This window comes from Neolamprologus brichardi, chromosome 14 (genome assembly GCF_056152115.1).
Source record: "Neolamprologus brichardi isolate AB-2024 chromosome 14, ASM5615211v1, whole genome shotgun sequence".
Classification (NCBI taxonomy): domain Eukaryota; kingdom Metazoa; phylum Chordata; class Actinopteri; order Cichliformes; family Cichlidae; genus Neolamprologus; species Neolamprologus brichardi.
In genome coordinates this window covers 15,073,884-15,101,248 of record NC_142117.1, presented here as the reverse complement: position 1 = coordinate 15,101,248, position 27,365 = coordinate 15,073,884, and the positions used below count along the sequence as shown (strand labels likewise).

General features: G+C 39.9%; 2 protein-coding genes across 4 annotated transcripts in view; one reads left to right on the top strand and one right to left on the bottom strand.

Moving 5' to 3' along the window:
- Positions 1-17,008, bottom strand: part of veph1 (ventricular zone expressed PH domain-containing 1) — a 100,661-nt gene extending 83,653 nt beyond the window's left edge. For both annotated transcript variants that reach the window (XM_087850876.1, XM_087850877.1), the window contains exons 1-4: positions 16,911-17,008; positions 4,413-4,960; positions 4,027-4,245; positions 744-918 (exon numbers count right to left, since the gene is read on the bottom strand). In XM_087850876.1, the coding sequence (XP_087707002.1) occupies positions 744-918; positions 4,027-4,245; positions 4,413-4,550 (532 nt within the window). In that variant the 5' untranslated portion in view covers positions 4,551-4,960; positions 16,911-17,008. The remainder of the gene's footprint in view (positions 1-743; positions 919-4,026; positions 4,246-4,412; positions 4,961-16,910) is intronic.
- A 1,362-nt stretch (positions 17,009-18,370) lies between these two features.
- Positions 18,371-26,542, top strand: LOC102799899 (lysosomal amino acid transporter 1 homolog). 2 transcript variants are annotated; one of them, XM_035911599.2, is made up of 8 exons: positions 18,371-18,530; positions 18,853-19,225; positions 19,338-19,463; positions 19,619-19,706; positions 20,541-20,650; positions 20,745-20,846; positions 22,090-22,275; positions 24,731-26,542. In XM_035911599.2, exons 2-8 carry the CDS (start codon positions 19,145-19,147, stop codon positions 24,845-24,847), a joined length of 810 nt encoding a protein of 269 aa, XP_035767492.1. In that variant the 5' UTR covers positions 18,371-18,530; positions 18,853-19,144; the 3' UTR covers positions 24,848-26,542. The 2 variants fall into 2 exon arrangements, with proteins under 2 accessions (XP_035767492.1, XP_006799924.1); XM_006799861.3 differs by having other exon boundaries at positions 19,334-19,463.
- The last annotated feature ends 823 nt before the right edge of the window (positions 26,543-27,365 follow it).

Genomic DNA, 27,365 nt, shown 5'->3' with positions numbered 1-27,365 from the left:
ACCGACTGGAGGTCAGCTCAGTTACCCTCTCTGACCTGAGCTGTTAAGTAGGGAAGTTGAAGAAAACAGTAATGAGATCAGTGCCTGAGGACAATGTCACCTTATACTCCTCCCCAGTCCTCCCTTCCCTCACATTAGTTCTGCTTCCAGAGCACGTAGGTATTATCGGGCCTTCAGGAGAGATATTTAAAAAGAATTACATGAAACCAGTTAATAGGCAAAAACAACCACCCTGCATTAGATGTCTTGATCAAAAAAGAGAGAAAGTAGAAGCATTTACAAAGACTTTCTGTAGCATCCACAGGGGCTACGGCAAGAAACACTGTGCAAACAAAAAAAGGTAGCAGTTCTCCTTCCTCCAAACTAATTCTTATACATCAAAGCTCCACGAGGGAAACAATGACGTATGTGACGTGCATCGTATGACCACATTGGTCAGCTACAACTGCAGATTACAATAATAATTCCATTTTCCACTCCAGTAAAAACAGCTGATCCTATTGTTTCAGATCTACAAGGATCCCTCGTGGTACAAACGTGTTGTTCCTACAAGTCAAGAACAACTACATTAAAAGACATTAAGTCCTGTAATACCCCTGTTAGAAAATCCATTAAAATTTCAGTTCTTCTCCATAGCTCTTACAGTCTCAAACCACCCACACACGTACTCGTTGTAGTTTCTCTACAAAATTAAGGTAACCAGTTTCCTTTCTTGTGTGCGAGCATTTGTACGTGTATCCTACCTCCCAGCACGCTGATTGTTATGGCCTCTGTGTGTTCAGCCAGCAGATCGGCCTTGGCTATAGCGGCCAGAGAGAGGTAACTGGACATGTTCCTGCTCAGCTCCCTGTTGCCCCTCTGCAGGAACCGCACGGCCACCGGGACAGCCAGCACCATGACCGAAGGACAACTGTAGTTCTGCAGAGACATGTTATAGGAGAGGAGACACTCTGTTAAAGACGACATTCTCATAGTAAATATTGGTTTTCTAACATTTTAAGAGACATGCCAGCGACTGGTCAAAGCAGCACAAGTCCACAGATAAAATGCTTTTGTTTTTGTAAAGTGAGCATGATTGGTAATCACTGTAACTCTGAACAAGGGGACACAGAGCGAGCGCATTCACAGAGAAATCAGTCTGACTTGAATTAAGCTCACTTCTTAAAAGGAAAGGGCAGCAAAGCAGGCTTAATTTTACAGTCCTGACCTTTACTTCTCATTATCTATAAAGGAGAGTAACAAGATCAGATGCCTGTCCTTTGCTGTTTCTGATCTTTCTGAACAACATGTGCATGGTGTTAACGCTCATTAGAACAGACAGTACAGCCTAAAGATCCTCATTAACAGCAAGCCACGCATCAAATATATTTAGTAACTTGAAACGAAGAGCGCCAGCAGTACTTTCCTCAACCCATGTGATAAGTGCCACAGAGATTAAAACGGGCTATAAGAATGAAGAACAGGGGGAGAGACTGCATTGTATTGAAAGACATATGCACAAGTTTGTGCTCTGAACGCTCACGGACCGCGGGATCAGGATTCAAAATGCGCCAGCACCCTCCAGAGGACAGTTTGATACGAACTTCATGTTCACTGCGGCTCACATATATTTATTTAACACTTGTGAACCCACATCTAAAACATCTGTTTCACATTTGTTTCTATTCACACACCTAAGGCCTCTAAGTCTTTACTATATATATCTATTTTTAGGATTTATATTTTATGTCTATCATCAAAAACTGCTCAATCAATGATTTGGGGAGTGTAGTCTCTCTCTGTCATGCCTCTGGTTTTCCACATGGTGGCAGTGCAGGCACTGCAAAAACTATTTTACCCACTAATATAAACTATGTAAACACCTTAAATTCATTTATTATCAGGCACCAAAATATAGAAGAATCACCATGAAATGCAGTGTTGGCACTGGAGCTGAGACATTTTAGAGTACAAACTGTTTTTAGTCTGTCTAAAGAGGGACGATCTGAACACTGAGTGTGAAGGCTGTCATGTTTGACAGCTACAGGCAGCAGGCATGAGGTGCCAGCAGTGTTCTTCTTTTGACACATGAATTAATGTATTGATTTATTAATCTTTCCTGTCATCTTGTACTACACTTCAATGACAACGCACGTCAAAGAGCTCATATGACGTGAATCGTCTCTCCTTTTCTCTGAGGGGGTTTCTGTGGGAAAATAAGACAAGTGTCTATAATTCAAAATGACAGGGAGGGAAAGAGAGAACGGAAGGGGTCAGAGATAAAGGTGGATGGAGGGGAAGAGAGGAAGGAAAGAGATGTGGGAAAATGACATGAAGAGAAACAGATTTTTAGAGATAAAGAAAAAGAGAAAAGGAATGGCTGTCCAGATAAGTGCAGGAGCTCGGACATCAGAGCCAGAAGGTGCCGTCAGAGCTGTCAGAACTTTTAACCTCACTTTTGTGTGTGTGTGTGTGTGTGTGTGTGTGTGTGTGTGTGTGTGTGTGTGTCTTTCCTGAGGAGTCAGTCTCATTATGGTGGTATTAACCACATTCCCTTTCCCAAGAAAAAAGTGGGAGGGAGAGAAAGAAGGTGGAGGGGAGTCGCTCTGCTTTTATACCTTTCAGCACTGGAGGTCTGAAAATGGGGAAAATAGGTGAGTTTTAAATGTACATTTTCATGCCTCTCCCCCAGCAGTGATTACATAAAGTATATTTGCTCTTAAAGGGAAACTTCCCCTCTGGAGATCATGTATTATTAATTTTTATTTTAACTCTTCTGCTTGTACCGTTTTGTGAGGGTTTTTTCCCCTCGTGCACCAACGTTGCCTTCCTTCACTCGCTTTCCCCGCAAAGCCTTTACACCCTCGTGTTTACCACCAATGCTTTAAAGAGCTTTAGCATAGCATTGCTCACGTGCATTAAAAAAAAAAACATGCAACCAGCCCCAAAACTATAACCTGTCAAAGGTCACATGACAAAGAGGAAGACGAAAGAAGTGCTTTTTTCTGTTTTTTTTGCATTTTTCTACTCAAATTTGATTATGCCCGTTTTCTGATGAGCTTGACAGTTTTACTTCTTAGAGAAGAAAACTATTACCAAACCCTTAATACAACAGCTATTGATGAAGTCTAATGTAGCGAATATTAATGCATCAGTAAAAGATTTTATAGCCAAGTGCTCCCAATGGCCTTTTTCCATTCTGCAAGTCTGTGTATTTGTGTTTGAGTATCCTGTAGACACTCATAAAAGCAGGCGGTTCAAAGTACTTAATGTGGTTGCAAGTTGCAACTGTACAAGCTATAGGTGTGTGGCTGAGATGAAAGGGAATGTTTGAGTACTTTGCAAAAGTCTGAGCCCACTCCTCATTTTTTTACGTTTTGTTAGGAAAATGGAAAATATGTGCAATGAATTATTAAAACTCGTACAAATATATATGGAAATCCAGTATACAAGCCAAAAACAGAGTTTGAGCAATTTTAATGATGAGTGAATATTTGCAGCGACCACCTTATTATTCAACACAGCCTGAACTCTCTTAGGCAGCTTTCTTGTCATTTTTTTAAGTAGTCTTCAGGAAAAGTTCTCCAGATTTCTTAAAGGAGATTTAAAGCTCTTCTAAGGATGTTTTCCTTATGGTATTAAATGGTGAATCAAAATCTGACGGCACTTTTCTGCGTTCGTCAATTTTGACAAGATCTCTGACACCACTGACTGAAATGCAGCTGCAAACCATGACAGAGCCTCCACGGTGTTTTGCTGATGGTTGTAGACGCTCACTGTTGTGTCTCTCTCCTGACCTCCTCTGCACATACTGACAACAAAGTCTGGCCCCTCAGAAAGAAATCTTTAAAAAAGAGGGATGGCTTGGGTCTTTTGCACCGTACTGTAAATTTTAAGTTTCATCCCATGAGCACTAAAAGTATCTTGGAGCTAAATACCCTAACCACACATAATATCCTGAAAGGTTTGTCAGTATGTGTGTCCTTTATGTGCTTCAGGTAAAACAAACAATGATGTGTGCATGCGAGCGTGCGCGTGTGTGTATACCTGCAGGATACAGCTGGTGATGTCAGAGGCTATCTTAGCATGCGGAGTGTCCTCTGTGTTTTCACCTTGCGGGGTGAGATTATGCTCCAGACAGGACTCCCACAGTCCCACCAGAGCCGTGCTGTGTCGCTCGATGGAGCCCGTCTCCCTTATGGCCGTGGTGATGCGTGTTATGCAAATCTCCACCACTGCCTGGTCATTGTCATTGGTCAAATAGTCCTGTCAGCCAGCAACAGGATGCAAAATTAGGAATACAATGATAAAGTAAGGACAAAAGCAATGAATTATGCATAAGGGCATAAATAATTAATGGCACCTGCTTTGTAATTTTTGAATAAATACCAACTGTGTGTGTTGGTTGCACTGATCTAAACACATCAACTTACCGGTGAGCAGGAGATTGCCTTAATCTGGTCCAGAGCTTGAGACAGACAGTCTTCAATGTCTGCGTCCTCCAGAGAGAACAGATCACCTGCTCTGGACAGATCCCTCTGGCCGAGCACTTGGCTAAACAACTGGTGCATCCTTGTCCTGGTTTAGGACCTTCAGACGAGCCTGGGACGGCCTCCGCACAGTTTAAGATCACTTAACTGAGAAAGTTGCTGACATAATGTCTTGAATACCATAGCAACTTTTCCTTCACCTCCTGGTTTTAGAAAGATATTTAAATAGAAGACTCTTCTGCCAGGGATGGGAGAAAGCAAGTCTTTCTAAAATGTAATAAAGCTGAAATATATGAAGATTTTCAGGCACTTTATACAGAAAGAAATATCGAATGCATCATATTAGGACTTGATAGTTTTATAATATTTGTTAAAATCCTCTCCGGCGCAGTCCAGAATCAGGTAAGTTTGACGGGTTTGGCCCAACATTTTTCTGGGTCTGCCTGAGGCCTGTTACCATGGAGACAGGGCAATCCTTCTGCAGCTGAGTCCTGAAGGAGAGAGGACAAAAAAAGAGAGAGTGAAGGATTAAATTAACTAAAGAGAAGGAAATGCTGGGATCGTCATTTTGCACACAAAATCGTCTTCCAGGAAGAGATCATTTGAAAAGCTGGGAAAATTAATTCGCAGCAAGTCAGAGATACTGTCGAGCATCAGATATTTAATTTTGCATGTGATTTTTGCTCTCCAAAACATCTCAATTAAAGGAGTAGTGGTGCATAAGAAACAACATTCATTGCAAGACATAGACATGAAGATTGATACAACTCTTATCTGTTAAAAATACTGCTTATTTTAGCTTAGTCTAAATCCTGGAAACACAAAGGTTCAGCATGAATTTCACATTCTGTTTGTTGTACCGATTAAACAAATAAGATGTGCATTAGTTAGCTGCAGGTTAATTGTGTTTTCTTTTAAAAGGACCTAATAGTCCAACCAGTTGAATCCTGTTCCTAACCATTTTATTACAGTTAAAGCGCAGGATTCCCAGTGTAGAGGGTTCAGTTGGGGGCAGTGGGGGTAGTGCTTTAACTAGCTTGTGTATTTATGGCCCCAAGTCCCATAACAACACAACGGTGCAGTAAAAATGTCCATACAGCTGTGACAGAGCTTTGAACCTCATAATGGCCACTGTGCTAGAGATGTAACTGAGTGTGAAAGCTCACCTGTGTGAGATGTAGAAAATACAGACTGAGATTCACCACTCTGCCTGTCTCTGGTTAATGGACTGGTTCTTATATAGTGCACTTCTACTCTACAACATGCCTCTCATTTGGAGAAAAGTTGCTGGGGCAGCATGTGAATGTGGGACTGAAGGTAAAAGCATGTGCTCCACTCCAGAGACCTGTGTGTTGGCATCGCTAAGTTATAGTAAATAAATAATCTTATATCTAAATCTTAGCCAGACAGCATTTAATCATATCGCACATATTTAGAAAATGATAGCAGGGAGCATAGCAAGTTAAAAGGGAGTCCGTGGCCCGCTGCCCAAATCAGAGTCTAACCACAAGTTCTCAGTTAAAGCCTGTTATTTATTAATGCATACCAATACCTGAGAGCAAATTACTCCAGGGTGAACCAAGGCCAGACCAACAAATGGAACCAGCTTTATCTGAAAGAACAGTGCTGATCACACACACAAACACTTCCACTTTTTTCCCGTCACAGTGTGACTAAAACCGAAATAAGGAATAACTAAAATACACACAAAGTCAATGTATTTAGTTTAATACACATTTGGATGCACAATATACATATACATATATATATATATATATGTATATATATATATATATACACATATATATATATATACACATATATATATATATATATATATATATATATATATATATATATATATATATATATATATATATATATATATATATATATATGTGTGTGTGTGTGTGTATTTATTTGACTCTAAGCGCTATGTACTCAGACCTAGCTCATATGTACAAATGGCAAATAAAAGTTTTAATCTTTATCTATTGTATTTACATAAGTGAAAACAAAACTGAATGAAAGGCACGCGGTAAGCCTAACACCCTAAAATAAGCAAGGCAAAGGAAAACTGTGCAAAAGATAAATGCAGTTCACGCCCTCTGCTTCACTGACATAAACAACATGTGGGTTAATCGTTTGCAAAGAGCTGCAAAGGTCTCTAAACAAGAAACACGCATTTTCACAGAGGTTTACCGGTCGAGGATGGAACCAGGGCTTTTAAAATGGCCAGATGTTGACCCGCAGGTACACTCAAAGATCGTCAAAGCTAGAGGCGTCACACCGGTACACAAAGAATTTAAAAAAGAAACAACTTACTAAACTGCAAGAAATGTAATAATAGCCATAACACCAACGTCTTCCAAAAGACCAAGAGAGCGTGTCTGCCATCACATTCTCTCTGTCTTTCTTGACAATCCTGCACAAGGAGCGACCACCTCACAAATCTGGATGGAGTATTTGGAGTAAAAAAACAAGACGTTTATGATCGGTGTACACAAAACATTTTTTTGTGTAAAAAGTGGGTGATCTACAGCATGCTTATCGTCCTGCAGCAACACAGCACCAGCACCGCTGACCCCCAGCAAAATCCAGTTTAAAAGGACGAGTAAAGTCAGGACGTGTGCTGCAGAGGAGAGCTTTGGCAGTCTGTATCTCTGCCCTCTTTTTAGCGGCATGAACATGATAATAATATGTTGCATATCTGGTGCAACTCTAACTGTTATACTCTACACTATAGCACAAATAATGTATTATAATGATTGGTAAAGTAAATAAAGGTAAAGAGTCGAACAGAATACACAGTGTCCTGGTGTTATGAATGGAGTTCAAAGTTGTGGTAACTGAAAAGTAGCATGTTAACCATTTACTTGCATTACTGTTACTCTTGTCAGCTTCAATTAAACATTAAATCATTCACACCGGAGTGACGCCGGAAGGGCAAAGGATTACATATGCACACGCACACATACACACACCCACTGAGACTGCTTCTAAAAGTGTGACATATCACTGGCTTAGCGCTCCTTATTTTCTATACAGAAACGTAAACACGTAAACGCGCTGCTGTTCTCGCCGTCGTCGCTGCTTTCTGGGCGGTTTGAAGTATTCGCGCACGCCTTCTTTCTGAAGCAGCCACCCGGCGTGTCTGCTGCCTGTGATCACGATGACTTTGCTCACAGCAGAACTCTGCCTCCTTTGAGAGGACGAGCAGCTAAACATATGTATCTGTGTCATTTTCTGCTTCCTGCACCAGCTTCCCTCTACAATCAGACATCGTCTCATCCTCGCACCGTTTCACTGAAAGCCACACTGGAGCGAGCCCAAGCCAGACCAAAAGGAACGCACAAAGCTGACCACTTGGGAGGCCGTTATCTGTCCTGCCAAGCCAGCGACGGCCATGGAAACCCAACCATTGCCAGGATACCACATCGGGAATTCTTACTGGTCCGAGCTGTGGCTTTGGGACCGAAACAACAAAACAGCCATAAACACAGAGCAAAGAGGTTTATCTGTCGCACAAAGACAGGCCAACACACAGCTGTGAAGGTGAATAATCACAAGCTCTTTCTGTGCAAGGAGTTCCCAAAAATACAGTATGAGTGTGTTGTTATTTACACTGTGAGCATATACTCCTGTACACTGTGTATTTCTTAACTTTTTGATAAGGATGTACTGTATGACATACACACTTTCCTGGGAGTGTGTACAGCCATTCAAGACTAATCCCACCAAGCACCAGACATCAATGGATGACATTTTCTGGGCTAAATCTGGTCAGCTAGTGAAAGCCTTTAAAAATATGCCACTTCACATATAAATTTGTTCAAAAAGTGAAAGCTGAAGAGTCCTCTTTGCAGCGTATTGGAAAGACTAATATTTAACAAATGTGCTTGTGCTATTTGTATACATGTGGCTACAAATTAGGGCATCTGAGAAAGAAGGTTTTGAGTATAAACCCCCCGGTTGGTTGGTTGTAGGCTTTCTGTGTGGATTTGCATGTTTTCCTTGGGCTTGTGTGAGTACTCAGGTTTCCTCCTACAGTTCAAAGACATACCAAATGTCAACATTGCTTAGAGGTCTTTTCGGTAAGTTTTTGCTCAGTGGGTTATGGTGTAATACACCAGTCCTGATAAATAAATTGTAGCTTCATTTGGACTAAAATGTCCCCTTTTTGTGTTTTAAAGACATGATGAGCATTCAGAGCTGTAGAAACTGAATTATACCGCAATATCATGTGTATCTAGCACAAACTGTATATAATAGGTGAATGTAAGCTGTGCATCTGAACAGCATTCCTGCATTCCTTTTAATGGCCAGTAGGGGATGATTATTCAGTTTGCGAATAAAAAAAACAAAACACAGTTTTAGAGAGAAAATTAAATGACTTATCACTTAAATTATGAACTCAGTTAACAATTTCTTAACTGTTTTTTTTGTTTACATTGCTAACTTGATGTTGTATTTAATACAACATCGCAGTTATTTTGTAACTAATGTCCAAAGTGGAGAAAGATGTTTCATCAAACAAACTTTAATGCGTAGCTAGCGCTCACAACGGTTTGGGCATGCAGGTTCCTCAGTCAAATCTTCAATCTTTACATCTGGTTTACGGATGTTACCAGAAATGATTTCTACAGTGCCATTTGGCATCATAATTGTGGAAACACGACAGTAGGCAAGGATGATAACTGACTCACAAACTATATAAAAATTATGTTATTGTGTTTTATTTAGACTAAGAGAGAGAAATACTACAAATATAATAAGTTGGCTATAAGACCAGCACCCAGAATTCAAGTTTCTGTTCACAGTAACAACATTCACAATGTTATCCTTCTTATGGTATTCTGAAATGCACTTTACCATTTAGTTTGAGACAGCTGGCACTACCGGTGTGAAATCAACTTTGTTCCATGGGCTAAAATGTTAGCAATAGCTAAAACTGTGCCAACATAATGACACTGTAACGTTGGCATCCTACTCGGCACTTTGTGGTCAACAAAATGTAAAGTTAACATTTTAAATAAATAATCTGCCACCCCATGGATGTGTCAGTATATGGGATGATCATTTAGGTATCAAACTGGGAGTCAAGAATCATGTAATACTACTGGTGTTGGTACCGACTGCTAAATTTCTGGTATCCCTAATCTGGTTTCAGAAAACCAAACATGGCAGTAGCCAAAATCTTAGACTCAAGTTTTTACAAATGAATGGTGGATAAGTCCAACTTTAAAATAGAGTCAGCTTACTTTCCCCAATCATAGCTAAGACTGAAAAAGAAAAGAGGCATGGGAAAGAGATGGAAACGACCAAAGAACACCAAGGGGAGGAAAGAATGAGAAATGGAGGAGCCACCAGACTGAGTCCCAGACTGAGAGAAAGCTGGAGATGGATTATGTTTCCATTAGCCCAGCTTTATTCCACCTGTGTGCCCAACAACCTTTACATACAGCATACGTATGCTTCTGTCTCTCCTTACTAGTGAAATGCTGTGTTATGTAATGTATCCTTTCCTACTCTTACTATGTCACAGCCCGCCTGAGTAACTGAGTAGCAGTGTGCATGTGAGTGTGAGTGTGTGTGTGTACAAGCAGAGAAAAAAATGGGCCTCAGGAATTTCAGTTCTTTAATAATCAGCTAGTTACTATTAATCACCAAGCTACGGCTCAACAAGCTTAGGAATGCAGCCTTTGAGCACGCACACACACACACACACACACACACACACACACACACACACACACACATGCATGCAGTCATATTTCTTTCACAGGACATTACATTACCTTAAATTTATTAACCTCACATTTAACCGTCACCCTAAAAGTTTACAGTGCAGGAATAGATGCATCTGCACATATGAAGAACACAAATTGTAGTTCCACAGTTAACAACACACAGTGAGTTGTGTCTGTAAGTGTCTTGTTGTTGGTGTGTTGTCAGTCTTCCCCAAACCCGTTCTGATAAGATAAATGATTCCAGGGAAATTCAAAGAAATAGCGCTCTAGCAGGTACCCACATGTTGAAAGCAAGCTGGGTGCCGCTGGGTGAGGGGTAACAGAGTGTACGTGCTTGGGGAGGGCAATACGAATGTTAGGGGGTTATGTGAGGACAATGGGCCTCTCCTTCTTCCTTGCCTCCACCACTGGCACTACTGTCTTGATTCAGCACACTGCGAGGGGGAGAGAAAACACTGCCTCTTTTGTATGGCCTATGAAGACAGACCAGCCCTCCCTCTTTTCCCTCCTCTCTCGCTCTGCTCAGTCAGCCCTGTCTTTCTGTGTAATGTGCACCTGCTCGGCCTGCAAGACATCGCACACACTCACACAAAAACTTGAGAAAGGAGCTGTGGGGAGACAGAAGAGACTATAGAAGAAAGAGCCTGCGTTGTGCATTCCCTGCATTCATATCAGGCTGAGCGTGAATTCAGAAGCTGCGTGTTGAAGAAGAAAGAAAGATTTGGTTCGTCAAACAAAGTTTAACTATCTCAATAACGACATTGAGTTGTACGTGTTCATGTTTACTTCATTTGCAAAGCACAAGTCAATGTTTGCTGCTTACGGTGGTTGTTGATCAGAGCGTATCCTGAGGAATTTGGCCAACTCAGTCAAAAAAAGTTTAAGATGCCATGAAGTGTTTTTGCTTTTTTCCTCCCACAGTTTTCCTAATGAACATTGAATGAACACATTTTTATTTATACAGCAAAACCCAGAGCCCACAGCCACAGAGGTGTAGACTGACTATTTTTCTATGAAATGTATTCAAATGAAATGTATTTTATTGATTGAATTTAAGCTTGATTTAGACTTCTAAGGAAAATCTACCTCCTAATTTACAACATAAAGAAGCAAGCAGGAAACTCCTTTGAACCCTACACCACAACCTTCCACGCCATTCAGGTCGTCGCGGTCCGGGTCGACCCGACACAGATGCATTTCTCGGGAGGTGCACGGTCATCATTTGTTTATGCAGATATGAGTTCCAGTGCAAAGGTACAGAATGAGGACTCGCATAACCAAAATGTACAGAAATAGATACAAATTTATATTTAAAAAAATTGGCCATGGTTGCTAAAATTATTATTGTTTTGGCTTACAATAAAACTACTATGTCAATGGGTGAATTGTGTTAGTGTGGAACAACTGCCATAGAAAAATGTTATCCCTCAAAAAGTTGTGGTGGAAAATGTAAATCTAGTTCTAAGAATGTGTGTGTGGCCCACACTCATACAACCTTTTGCATGAGGTGTTTGGAGGGGGGGCAGTCTTTAATCCGTGCTGGCTGTGGCCACTTTTGGTGATCTACTGCAATCTACTCCTGTCTGGCTGGACCAGTTACCGCTCAACCAACGAGTGACTACGGTGACTTTAATTTATACAATTAAAGCAAACAAATATCTATTCAGCAAATCTGAACATCTCAAGTCTCCAGCAGTTAAAAGGAGTCATTTTATATTCTCGGTTTTATTTACATTTTTACTTTTTATACTTTAAATGGTGAAAATACGGCTTTTTTTTGTCCTCAAAGATCCTTCTGCCGTATCCGTAAAAGACTGCACCTTCCATATTGATTACTTGATTAAAGTCTGGTTAGTTAAGTAGCTATTCTATAACTGGGCCAATCAGTTATGTAACTGATGCCTTGGATTGAATGAATAAGTACGATGAAGGCTCCCCGAAGACATCTGTGGAAGTAGGTCCACACTGCCGCGGAGAACTGAGTTAAGACTTGAAAGATAGACCCCCGAGGAGCCTACTGTAGAGGTATTGTATTATATGTGAATCTGTGTGTGTGTGTGTGTGTGTGTGTGCGTTTGTGCTTGTGTGGGACAAAGGGGAAAGTTCTCCATAATTTATGTCCTGCAGTTACGCAGCTGTGGAGCAACGATTGGGAATTACAGTATGATATGAGCAGGAGAAAACTGCTACACTGAAACCCTGATGAAAGGAAAGATAAAGAAAAACAGAAAGAGAGCGGTCACTATGGGTGTGATAAGACAAAGCAGACCACAGGAACACTTAATGTGACACTGATGGATGTCACACCAACTAAAGCAAGGAGAGCAGATAAAGATAAAATCATTTCTGCTTTATGTGCCCTTCACAATTTACCCACATTGGCTCCAATCTACTTTAAAGGCGGTGTTATACTTTACACATCTATGAGGATGCCATTGTCTGAATCCACACCCACATTAACTACATTTTGTCACCAGAGGATGAATGTGACACTCTCCACGTGCCCTTCAATGTCTGTGAACCACGCAGACATCACACTACAACTACTAATCTATGTGCCACGTACGAGTGAGTGAAATCCCAGCGGCTGAAGGATGATCTGTGAGCTCAACGGTTTCAGAGTCATTGTAGATTGTGTCCTGGGGCCGTGGCAATGAGGAGGGAATATATATCTAATCAGCACTTGATCATAATGTCAGCAGAAATGACCATCATACCATGCCACTGAGTATTTCAGAAACTGCTGATCTGATGGGAATTTCCCACACAACCATCTTTCTCGTTAAGATAGTCTCAAAAAGAGGAAACACCCAGAGAGCAGGAGTTTTCTGGATGAAAATGCCTGATAGGAAGGCGACAGTAATTCCATTAACCACTTGTTACAACAAAGGTGTGCAGAAGAGCATCTCTGAACACACAGCAGAAGACCACACCCGGTGCCACTGCTGTCAACTAAGAACAGGAAACTGAGACTACAGACTGAAAAAGTGCTGCCTGGTTTAATGAGTCTTGATTTCTGTCATCATCATGTCAATATGAACCAAAAGCTAAGACCAATGTTTCCACCACCTTCTTTAGGCCAATTAAGATAGCTCTGAAGGTAAAAGTGGCACAACCAACTACAAACAACCTGTACCTAACAATCCTGTGTGTCACTGATATCAATAATGCACTGGAAAAAAAATATTTACACCCAAAATGATTACATGTAAATTCCCATTTAATTTTGTTACATAAGTGCAATGTAAATATTCAATATGATGGAATCTGGTCAAATTAAATGTACTTTTTTGCCGTACATTCAGTTTATGCTGAGCATATTTTCCTTACTGATTAATTATTTGAACAAATAAAACTTTGATTTTTATACATTTCCTTTGCATTTTACTTCAAAAAAATAAACATTGTGTCATGTCTAAAAAGTACAAGACCTTTTTTTGAGTGTATAATCATTTCAGATATTGTTGTTTGTGTATCTTGTTTATGTTCGTGACCTCACAAACTCGTTTCTCTGTAGCCTCATAGTGAGCAGTTGAGATAACACAGTTCAAACAATAAAGCTCAACTGATAGTAACAACTACCTTTTATTGATTCTAACATTTCGACGAAATGGGCCACTACACTACTTATTGATTGTGCTGACAATTATAAAAAACAATGGCTCCTCTAAAAATTAAATAAATGGATATTATTAATACTCATCATGCTGTTGCTACAGTATGCCAAAAACACATAATCTGTGATTAAAAGTTTGTTTTCTGCTTTTGAGTAATCACTTAAACTCTCATTTTCAGCCTAGAAACTTATTTTAGGACTCACTGTGCTACATTCTGAAAGTGAAAATAATTTAATTTCTAGACAGGTTGAAAAAAATGAACACATCAAAGAGAACAAAGAGCCTCTATAGACTAATCTGAGTTGAGCTCATTCCTCCTTCCATTTTGTGTGTTTGTAGTCGTGTGTGTGTGTGTGTGTGTGTGTGTGTGAGCCCGAAATGTTCTCTGCAGGCATAACTGTGTCAAATAGCACTGAATCCACCCTAAAGAGTGCACGTTTGGGTTGCGGGCTTCTCTTTTTTCTCTGATTTGGCTCCGCTGTGCTGCGAGACTCATAACTGCTGAGAGAATTTCCACAGCAGAGGGGGAGCAGTGCTGGTTGAAATAGTGCATTACCGCCACACTCAGCCAACTAACACTCATGCACACTTTCAAGACCATTCATTATTCATTACTCCCCGCTGCCTTCCACAGCCCGAACTCGGTCTCGTGCTCGGAGCTGAGCGGAAGCGTGCTCCGGATTCAGCGTACGGGCCTGACACATCATCATCAGGACGTGATTCTTATTAGAAAGCGATTGTTTAATGTGTATCTAAACTTGGAAGTGTTCTCATAACCTGCATCCTGCATGTTATCCAGGCTTCCTGTTTCCCGAGTGAGCAGAATGAATAGCAGAAATGAGCAATGAAAGTTGGCTTTTACTGTCATATATAATCACCTACAGTATGATTTACAGATGAGGAGCAAGGAATTTTTTTTAAATCAGCTTTTCCAAACAACCTAGTCTTATTTTATTTACTTACATTATTTCACTTTGCACATAGAAACAAAATCAGCAATCCCAGCTTATTCTTCTTTGGCAAATTTCTCCAGCTCCTCCAGATTTGATGGTCTTCTGGCATGGATCTTGAGGGCTTTGTGCAGGCCAGTGAGCTATGTTAACTTTGGTCAGCAGGAGCGACGTATGTTTTGGCTCGTTGTTGTTTCTGAAGACAAGGGGATGACTCAGATCCAGTTTTGCTACTGACTGCTGGAGGTTGTCACAAGTCCTACTTTCTTCATGATTCCTTCCACCTTAATGAGATTCCCAGTTTCAGATACACTGGAGCTTCTTCACAGCATTTTCCTCCCATCGCCGTGCTTCACCGTGGGGATGGTGATCTCTGGATTGTAGGGCTGTCCCTTCTTTCTCCAAACAGCTGTGGTTTCGTCTCATCTGACCAAAGGATGTGTCTCCAGTAAGCATAATCTTTCTCCAGGTCGTCTTTGACATACTTCCGTGTAACTGTACGGTGCGTCTTCGGCAGAAGTGGAATTTTTCTTGGTCTGTTCTAGTGATTTTCTTCTTTGAGACTACAATTCCTGAAAAAGTCATTCACTAATGCCCTGGCAGTGGTTCTGTGGCCTTTAGACACATCTCTCACAAGTTTTCTTTCCAAAGTCTTGGAAATCTTTGGCTTCCTATTTCTGACAGGCTTGTTGAATACTATGTGGCTCTCTTTGAATTTTTTGATGATACTTTTGGAAACTGTGATGTTGTATAGCCATCTCCTGCTTTGTGAGCATCAACAACTTTTTCTCGCAAGTCTAAATTGATGTGTTGTGTTTTTGGCATGATGCTTTCTCAGTGACAGCTCAAACCCTCGCTAAAGTTTTTATACTTTGTGCAAATAGCATGCTAACTCTGAATTCTAACACATCATTGTACAGCAGTGGTTTGTGCTGTAGCTCAATGAAAAGGTCAGGTTTTCAGGTGGGGTAAGATTTTTTTTTAATGACATATTTGTTATTTTGCACAAATTGAAACAATTGATTATTTCTAAATAAATTGATCATGTTCAGAAATGCTATGTTAAAATTACTCGCTCTAGTAAAAAACAATTGGGAAAATTTCTAATAAAAAGCTTTTTCATAGCAAGGACTAATAATTTTGTCCCGTAATCTGCACTCTGTAATTAGTTTCCTAAAAATATCCAAGGTAATGCAAAGCTGTTGAGCAATATAACTCCAAATAAACTCAGGTCTGCCATCATCAACTTAAAATAAAACAGTGAACCTTAAATTCTAAATAATAAGCAATAAATGTCATAAATAAATGCTAAATCACACAAATACAAACATGTATTTCTTTGTTATTATATGCACGTTATTTTATTTTAGAAATATTATGCACAAAAATACTAAGAGGTTAGTTCAAGTTCATACAGTGAACGATAATCTCCTTCCTTCCTGGGACATCAACATCTGTCTGAAGTCTGTGACCTTGAAGAGTCCCCCCCACCACACACATACACACACACACACAAACACATACCGTCTGTATTCACACACAAATACAAGTGAAGCAACAGTATAGATCTGGATTTGAGCGGGGGATTAGGGGAAGAAATGCACAGACTAAATGTGAGTAATGCCACTGAACTTGCCTTTCAAGCTCCGGGAGCACATTCCTTTGCATGTAACCCTGAGAAACAGAGAGGCACAGATGACTACTCTGTGACATCAAAAAAATGTTCAAAATGTTCAGAAGATGAGATGCCACGCGTCCTTCTAGGATACACTACCTCCCCCCACGCATTTAGCCCGGAATTACTGAGTGTTTACGCGCGACAGCCCAGGAAAACACCTCTCATATCCACTTGCGCGCTCCCCCGGGTTTAGTAGTAGGCTATCTTTATCTGTGGCTTCATGGATTCTGGGGTATCCTCAGTAAAGATAGGAAAAAAGTCGGCTTAGTGGGCGACCAGAAAGTGTGTGGTGCATCCACTGCTTTCAACTCGTGCAGTCAACTTTCCCGACATCAAGGAATGTGGGTGACATATTCCCGTCTCTTATGACAGAGAGCATGCAACAAGAAACCCCCCTCACAGCAGCCCGCTTCGTTTCCAAACACCCACGGACTCGGACAGCTTACCTGCTCCACGCAGCACGTCGACAGCACGCGGACGCTGAATGTGGATCCTCGCTCAGTATCTTCAAACCGCGCTCCAAAGCCTCACATAGCAACACAAATAAAAAAGCCCTGCGCAGATCCAGGTCCTTTCTCAGAGCAACCCTCACTGTCGTCCTCCTCGGTCACCATGGGAAAGCGCGCCATCTTGCGGCGATCGGATTGCGCGGAGCAACAGGTGTATGGAGGGAGGGACAGGTGAGGACGCTGCGTTCAGAAGCCCTCGGAAAAATATGGAGATTATTTCAAACTCAGCTTCAGTGGTTAAAGCGATCTTTAAACAGGACTCGCTTTTTGTGACACGATTAGTTAATCCAATGGTTCATTTAAAAAAAAATAAAATAAAATAATGCGAAAACGAAACAAAACAAAACAAAGAAATCATATGGTTTTCAAGCGTCAGGCATGGCCAAGGTTATTATAGTTAACTAAAACTAAACACTAAAACTAAATGTGAACAAATCTTTTCAGTTAACTAAAATAAAGATAAAAACTAGACTTTTGAAAAACAAATAAAACTAATAAAATTATTTAGTGAACTTGGAAATCTAACTATAAAAAATATAGAGGACACATCAGTTAGTTTGGCTAAAAAAATAAATAAATAAAATCTTGTAACACCTGTACTGATTCTCATTCTGATTCTGATTCATGCAATAAAAGTAAATACTAAAATTGAGACTGAAACGAAACAAACAGAAACTAAACTACAATTCAACACTTTCAAGCAATAAAAACTAATCTGAAATGCCCATATCGGATTAGAAATTAAGTGCCAAATTGTACTTCAACTGAAACATATTACAGCATATTATTGGTGTTATTACAGGTGGGTTATTATTAGTTGTGTGATGATGGTTGTATTGTATATGCTGGTGTTTACATTCGTTTTTGATAATATAAAAATGTAATAAGGAAGAAAAGGCTTGTAGCAAAGGCGGTATAGTTTTTCACTTTATTGACGTCATTTCATTCATTCATTGCTCTGGTCAGTAGATGGTGGTATTTTCCCAGGCATCGCGTCCGGCGTGAGACTTCATTTTGCGGTGCCTTCAAAATAAAAGCACATGATTTTGTCTACTTCATGGAGCGATACGTGAATGAAGTACATGAGAAATGAATGGGAACTATTAACGTCAAAAATATGTATTTGTATATTATACACGAAAATACATTCTACTGTGGCATTTAAAGAAAAACACACATGACTTTTGCTATAACGTATGTTGTTTTCGTAAATACGTACCTAGGTACAACTTTGAAAAAATGTTTTCTACATAAATATGTACAAATTAGATATCCCAGTTTACAAAAAAAGAGATATTATTTTTAAATTAATAAATAGCGTGGCATTTTATTGTAAATTTCTCAAGCAGTATTAAATTGTCCTCAAAGAGGATTTTACTTTGAATTCGCACCGGATGTTGCATCTTATCCTAGCCCGCTTCACACAGGAGACCGCTGATGGTGGACGGAGAAGCTATCCGTAATCTTTTTCAAAGGGCTTGAACGTGTGAGGATGCTGGTGAAGTTTGTACAAACTAGCAAACAGCCTGGAGTCTTTTACGAGTCCGTTTTACTCAGGTGAGCGGTCACTGAACTTAATTATGTTCTTTTGTATGTTTGTTTGTTTGTTAGCATCTCTTCCAAATCCATTTAAATTAGCCTGAAGCATGATTCCGTACACATAAACACCACAAGTGGCTCTCTGGACAACTGTGAGCGTGGGTAGGCCAGACTGAGCGTGCACCATGAGCAAACTTATCGCTTACTGACCTATTTTTTAAAATGTAGACGTAATTGCTGATTTGGGCTGGACCTAACACTTTATGTTCTTTCCTCTGTACCTCCCACAGTTTTCTTTGTTCGTTTTGCTCACTGTCTGTTTTATTTTTTTGTCTTTCAGACTCGAGAAATGACATAAGAAGTCTGTTTGTACAGGCAGGTAGTGGTGCCACATAAATCTGCTTTCTCCAGGCTTTAGCTTTGCTGACAAAACAAAAACACACCCAGGCTACTTAGAAAGTTGAAGTTGGAGGAAAAGGAGGAGGAGGTAGAGGAAATCCGTCTCTCCTCATGGCCAGCGGGCGTTTTCCAGGCAAGAGTGCAGATGTGGCCATCAACAACTGGACTGCTCCATCTCAGGGCAGACCGCTGTGTGTCAACGGGACACCATGGATCCTTTACCTGCTTGAGGAATGTGTGGACAACATCTGGGAGTACTGCAGCGTTGTGATAGGACTCATATCCATGTTCTGTTTTTTGTTGTCCACGATACCGTGAGTAATTACTTTGATTATTGTCGGCTTATCGTGCAACCAGCTCAGCCAGTCAGAAATGTTAACGTCTTATATTTGTCTTTAATCTGACTTGCTGGGTCTTTCCAGGCAGGTCTATGAGGCCTATCGGAATGGAAAAGTGGAGGAGGCCATGTCTTTTGGGTTTCTCGTCTTCCTCCTCAGTGGAGACCTGACCAGCTTCGCTGGATGCTATCTCACTAGCCAGCTGCCCATTCAGGTGAACACAGACAACTTAGCCTGGCTGGTTGAGGTCTGCTGGCTCTGCAGTGTGAATCTCTATCAAGATTTTGAAGTGATAGTCATTATCCTGATACTGCTTTTCTTTTTTTCATTTTATTTGACATTTTCTCTCTTGATTTGTCCCACTCTCAGGTTGTCACAGTGGTGTTTTACATCTTCACTGACCTGATTCTCATCTCCCAGTTTCTCTACTATAAGATCAAAAACAGCTCCAGCAGAAGTGAGTCCTGACATCGTCTCTGCTCTTAGGTTAAACCGATGGCAAAGCATGATGCCTGGTTTAAATACAGCACTGTGCAAAAGTCTTATAACATAAAGAAGTGATGGGTAACGCAAGACTTTTGTGCACTTGTTATGTAGCATTTTCCATCACAACCATCTCAGGGGTTTATAGAGAATGGTCCAAAAAACAGAAAATATCCAGTGAGCAGCAGATGAATGGATAAAAGAGATTGTTGCAGCAGCAGAAGACCACATCGAGTACTGAGTACAGAGCTAAGAACAGGAAACCGAGGCTACAGTTTACATAGGCTCAATAAAACTGGACAATAGGTGAAACTGGAGAATCGCATTGTGGTCGTGCAGCAGACAAATCTTCAGCAACTGTGTGATCCTATAGTGTCTAAGAATGTGTAAGAATTCAGGCAGTGCTAAAGGCAAAATGGGGTGAATCCCAGTACCGGCAATGTCTAATTACCTCCATCAAGGAGGTTGTGTTTTTGGTAATGTTTCTGTGTGTCTTATTTATAGCTCCAAAAGTTTTGAATGAGTTGTGCTAAAACCTTGCAGGGCTGTAGAGTAGGGTTTAATATTATACAATAATTATTCACGTTATTTATATCCAGTTATCATCTGTTACCTACTCCTACATAATGTTTGTGTAGTCAGAGTAAACATCTGTCGTGCTGCCCTTATCTGATTTGCACTGCTCTGCAAACTTCATTTGGTAGTAATCTTAATTATGTTGTTGCCTAAGCAGGACTGAACCTACACGTACTGTTTTTGCTGTTGCAGGATACTTCTGTTACTGAGTTTGTGTGTGTTTGTCGTTTAGAAAATCCCGCGCTGAAGTGGGTGTGCTTCATGTGGTGTGGCGCTGGGACATTAGCACTCCTGGCTTTACCCAAGCTCATTATAGACAATGGTTCACATTTAAACACTCAGGTAGGACGCAAACACCTTTCCATTTGAGATTACCCACTCTTCCGTAGGTGCAGCATGAATTTTTTTCTCTTTATTTCACTGTTATCTTACCCAGAGTCCAGCCAGCTCCAAGTCAGTGGAAATCACTGGTTATGTATGTGGATATTTGGCATCTGTTTTCTACCTCTGCTCCCGTTTTCCACAAATCCATAAAAATGTAAGTAACCTTTTTTTTTTTTTTTTAATTCTCAGAAACATGGTTTGTGTGTTTGGATTGGAGGTTTGTGGAAAGCTCAAATTACTATGTATGAGTTGGTCATAAATGGGGATGGAGAAGATGGTGAAGTATGGATATTTGTGAATACTGCATGTGTGTCAAAATGAAAGCCAGGCGTTGAAGACAATGGCACTGTTGTGCTGAAGAAACACATTGGCTCGATTGCAGCGATTAATCACCAGAGGGGATCGTCTCAGTAGCGTGCCAGTGCCAGAGAGACTTCTGGGCACAAAGCATGGACTCCCATGATGTTGTAAATCATTTGGGTCGCTTTTGCCCCTGTGGAAATGTAAACATGTTAGAGCACGTCCAAAATGTCATTCCAAGTCTACAAAACAATTAAAACTGTTGCTGTTTAGGATTTCCTGCAGAGTTTTTCTCACATACACTCACTTGTTGCCTGACATTGTGGGGGAATAATCAGCAGGATATTCATACTCTGCTGCCAAGCACTTGAGCGACAGCAGAGCGTAAAACTCCATTTTATCTTTCAAGGTTGAAATGTGTCTTTGGTTTCTTAATATCGGATGGATACTGCCTTTCCTCATCCTTTCAGTGATAGATGCGATGAACAAAGCCAGCCTGTTTATGTGAAGCACACATGCTTCCTGCTGTTTGTTAGTAGGATGAATTCGCCATTGGCTGTTATCTCTTTTGGGGATTTGTTGATACCAATAAAGCAACTCAATAAATCTAGTCTTATCCTTTAATCTTGTTGAGGTTCTCTGTTTGTTTGGAGTGCAGGTCCACTGAATTGAGATTAATGTAAGTGAAACAACATGTACTTAACTCTTTTTTTTTCATTGACAGTGACTCTGGGTTTTTGTGTGTGGGGGGGCTTCATGAAACCAGGAGTTGTTGTCACAGGTGGTGCTATAAAGAGGCCAGGAAAAATCCAATTCCACCAAATTAGCACTAAATTACACTTGTTGTTTAGTTGTTTAAATTCCTTTTTTTTTCTTTTGTGTTGAGGTATCCCAGCAGACATTGAGGCAAAGTTTAAACCTTCACATAAGACATCTTTACAGGGAAAGTTGCCATTTTTATCCGGCTGTAGCTGTGGGAGACCAGTCAGACAAATGTTTCTGGCCATCCCTGCTAACAATAAGAGTCGCTATAAGCCCAGTGTAAGACTGCTGTGGTGCTTCTTGTTTGTCTGTTAATTATCTGTTAACTATTCTAGTTCCAGCGACAGTCTACAGAGGGCACCTCCTACCTGCTGTTTGCCCTGGCCATGATGGGTAATGGGACGTATGGGCTGAGCGTCATAGTTGTCCTTCCGGCATTGAAGGGCTCCAAACAGAATTTCATCGTCAAACATCTGGCCTGGCTCATCGGCAGCCTGGGAGTCCTCATACTCGACTGTTTTGTATCCTTCAAATAATAATAATAAGCCCAACTATACAAACTTAATGCAAAATCTGACCCGATAAATCATAATAGGGTAATATTGCTTGTAATGTTTTTGCATGTGCAGTAAATTTAAAGCATTCAGCATGCTGATTTTGTCCCAACTTGTGTACAACCTAGGGATGCACCGATACCGATACTGTAAAATGTGTGTGTACTCATACTCGTAAAAGTTAACCGATACCATGAACCAATACTAACTTATTTCATTAATCAGAGGGTGGCGTGTCATTTTTGTTGTAGTTTTTTAGATTGGCCACTAGGGGGACATCCCGCGCTAAACAGGCACAGGGTTAGACGAGTCAGACTGGCAGCTCCAGATAAAAAAAAAAAAAGAGAGAGAAACTCGAGGCTGCTGTAGCTAGGCTAAACAAAATGTCAGCAGTGTGGACCGGAACAGCCAACTTTAACTCAGGTTTTGGAAAAGCGATGAAAAATGTCAAGAGAAAATCCACAGGCAGTTAAAATAACAGAGGCTCTGACTCATTTTATCGCTCTGGATGACCAGCCAATGCCAGTCGTGGAAAACATAGGATTCTTCTCAGCATACTCTAGCTGCGATATGAAATTCCCAGCCGCCCACACATCAGGGAGATAATGGTGCCAAAACTTTCTAAAGAGGTAAAGACAAGCAGTGTGTGCGATGTCAGTCCTTGGTTTAACGGCACAGTGGACTGATGATCCACGGGCAGATGAGGAGTTCGTTCGTCAATGCCAAATACGTTTATATAAATACTTAATATTTCGTTATTTTGTTCGTTTGTTTATAATATGGACACTCTGCATTAATTTAAAAGTTTATTTTATTCTCAAACCTAATTTGTATTTATTTTATTCCAAACAGAAGTGTTTATTTATTATTCCGAAAGCTCGAGACAGTGCCAATAGTTCAGTGATATTTTGTTAAATTACAATGTGGAGACTCTGCAATAATTTAACAGAAGTGCTTATTTTTCACTTGAAATTTTTTTGTGGTCATTTTTATTAAGATATTATTTATTATTGGCAGAGAATAAAATAAAACCTGTCTTCCAATTCATTGCATTTGTGTGTGTGTGTGTGGTAGAAGTATCGGTTTTTGTACTCTGTATCGGCAAGTACTCAGATCCAAGTATCGGTATCGTATCGGTTTGAAAAAATTGGTATCGTTGCATGCCTAGTACAACCCCAATTAGAAAACAGCTGTCTGAAATGTAAATAAAATAAATGCAGTGATTTGCAAATTTGACAGTAGAACATGTCAGATGTTTAACATGGTTTATTATTTACAGAAAAAAATAAGCTCAATTTAGATTTTAATGTCCATGTTTACCACTGTTTACCGTCCCACTTCAGCACCTGGGCTCTTCTACTGTGAAACTGCTGTTGTGATGGCAGCAGCATGTGGTTTAGCATTTGCTGAAATCTGCTAGGACTTCCCTGAAAAAGAAGTTGGTCCCTCTACTCCATGTTTTCCCAAACACATTTGAAATCTTCTGACCACAGAACTGTTTTCCACTTTGCTTTAGTCCCTTTTAAATGAGCCTTGGCTCATAAAGTCTTCTTCTTTGCATGACAGAGCTACAATCTTTATTCATGAATATCATGGTGAACTGTGGTCAGACAGTGATTTCTGCAAGTGTTCCCGAGCCCATGCAGTGATTTCCATCACAGAATCATGTTTTTAATGCAGTGCTGTTTTCATCTTTTGATGATGATACTTAGACGATAAGATATTCCAAGTCTTCACTATTTTACACTGAGTAACATTATTCTAAAATTCTCTCATAATTTATAGACAGATTTTAGTAGGTTGGTAGGTTTTCAGTGACTTCAGCCTTAAGGTCAAGGTCAGGGGTAGGAAAATCATGTAAGTGCGATAACTTGAGAACAAGGCGATGTAGGATTTTAACATTCATACCGTAGGTGCATCTGCTTAGAGGCTGAGAGGTAGCACTGCCTGCTGCCAGTATTTTCATTTCTGAGAAACACAAGTCTCTTAGATGTTCTTTTTATACCCAATCACGTTGCTATTCAACAGGTTTTCATCCCAGTGTGTAACATACCAACGACTGTGACAAATCGTTACTATGTTACGCGTTCGGATGCGTGAGAGCAGGTTGGAATGAACCTACAGGTGTGGAGGCATGACAGTGGGCTGACGTGAATCTATAAATGTGTTAAGGTTAGGAATAGAAAGCTGCTAAGTCATTGCTTCGAAATGACCTCAAATTTACTTAACATGGTAAATTTTCTCAGTTTCAACATTTGCTATGTTTTCCATGTTGTGTTGTGAATAAAATATAGGTTTATTAGATTTGCAAATCATCGCTTTCTGATTTTATTTCAATTTTACACAGCGTCCCAACCTTTTTGATATTGCAGTTGTAAAATGTCTGAACTTACAGTGTCCGTACAACCCTTGACCGAATCAGGTAACTGCTCAGTTCATCATGTACAGGAAGAACATTTCTGCCAAAAGCAGTGCGCTACGCCATATCCCAGAGGTGGAACCTCTTCTGAGCGAGGAAGAGGAGCTGACAGTGTTGTAGGACAGAGATCAAACACCAGCAGCGATCGGACTATCAGTCTTTGTTTGGAGCTCTCAGGGGTTGCTGAACATGAGTCTCATTTTCTTTGCACACAAGAGGACAATCTCCTGTTTAGTGTGTTAATAAAGAAGGAAAGAGGAGGTAACAGTTTCCTTAACACTGGGGATTAACTACCAGTTTAGAAGCTCTTCCATAGTTTCTCTTTAGTCTGGCTTGCCTGCATGACTTGAGTCATTTTTGCACTTGGACCTCTTGATTTTGTTTATGGATGGAAAAACTATATTTAAAAGCAATCAGTGAGCTTCCATGTTTAAAATAGGGCTCTTAAAACCAATTAGTCATTTCTAAAATGAAACCTTTGCCAATATCTGCGGAACCTGATGTATTAACATATTTTTTAAGATAGTTGGTATCACCACCAAAAGCCCACGAAAGCAAATTTTCCAAATACTCCCCTAGTAAGCACAGAAGTGTGGAATTACATTGGTCTTATCTCACTTTGTGGCCCTGTAGCTAACCCTTTACAGCCATACGAGACAACGCTGGGATAAAAAGAACCAACTCTGATGTTTTAATGTGAATCCGATAGTGTTATATAATGTGAAAAGGATTTTTAATGTTTAAGGACTAGTGGATTTCTTTGCTTTGCGTCCTCTTTGTTGTCCTCCAGGAGAAACAGTGTGTACCCTTTAAAACTGTTAATAGTCTTAATATAAATGCATTGCATAAACACATCACTGTTTTTAAGCTAATGTGAATCAGATTGTTAAAGTAGAAAATAACTTAAGAAACTGTATTTCTTAAAAACAGCAGTTGAACTGTTTGTTCTTCCAAGTCCCCGATTATGACCTCCCTGCAGATGTCCTCTCTTAAGTTTCCGTGTGCTGGCATCGTCTTTTTTAAAATCTTATAACGTTTATTAAAAAAGAAAGAAGACGCGTTCAATGACGTTATCTAAAAATAGGAGCATTATAAAATTAGCCCACGTGTCTAAACTGTCATCAGGTTTGTGGGAGAGAGTATGCTCTTGTCAAGCCAAATTTATTTGCATTATTTGGTAGCGTGTCCTTATTAGCTTCTTTACAGTTGTTTGCAGAACTAATGCTAATTGAATAGATAACAACAGAGGAGAGAAAGGGAAAAAAATGGTGTACTAATAGATGAGTAGTTTCATGTTATGATTATATTTTTTGTAAGTATTGATTTAGACTAATGCTAAAAATAATAATAAGTGTTAATAATATTAGTTAATTCATAGTAAATTAGTTATTAGTGAATTATATTCTTTCTTCTGACAGATGGTTTTCTCATACAGTATGTATGTGGCACAGTCACTTTTAACCTGATCATCTGTTTAACTTCAGTTCTGCAGATTTCTCTACCTCAGGCAAATGTGGGCGTCTTTTTGTGTTAAAAAACAAACAAACCATTAGTCATTAGTCCCAGTACTAGCCCGAGAAAATTCATTTGCAAATATGCAATAATAACTTCTTCACTAATAATTCAGTACTTCTAGTGAATTATTGTAATTTCAAAATGTTCCTGTTTCTCTGATTGTTTTTGTATTGAATATATTATTAGGACCTATTGCTTATACATGTATATAAGTTGTTGAGATGGGTTTATTTTATTTCCTTTTTTAATCTTCCATTGTGTTTGCTTTTAATAAATGTGTATTGTGCCAAGTTTAAATAACTCCATTGTATCTTTATAAAATATACTATGTACTGTTTTGATTGAAAGAAATCAAGAATTTGGTCTCACATTTCACGTTGGAAGGTTCTGTCTTTGAGTCACAGAAATGTACAAGTTTACAATGTCCTCTCAATCATGTCTGTATGCTGAATGAAACTGTGCACCTCCACAGTGGATTTTAAATCCAAAACTCAAGATGCGATTGAAATGCAGGCTTTCAGCTCTACTTCAAGGGGTTTTATCAAAATGTTGCATTAACTGAGTTTATGAATTACAGCCAATTTTATGCACAGTCCTCCATTTTTACTGACTCAGAAGTATTTGAACAAGCATCCAAAATAGCCTGAAGCAGCAGTTCTGGGAGAAAAATACAAAATATATATATATATTTGGACAGAAAAACAACATAAATTTATACCAGAATTATGGAAAGAGGCACGTATGGAGGAAAAAACTGGCTCATAGTGGAGGCAGTTTTATGGCATAGCTTTGTATAGCTGCCATTGGAAGCTGGGCACTTGTGTCTAAGGGTGACGTAAAGTAGCAGGCTGAATTGTGAAGTGTACAGGGCTATACTCATGCAAAATGCCACAGAATCGATCAGACAGCTACAGTAACCATGAGCGCTCAAACTCAATACGCGACTTCTGAAAAAATGCCGCAAAAGCACACATAACACAAACAGAAGGACATGCAGCATTAGGTCATAACAGACCCCTGGAAGCGACAAGCCAACAGTAACCGTCTAATACCAAACATGTACAGTATGGCTCAATTAAAACACATTACTCTTCCATCTTGCCTCAGCTGTTATATCAGAAAC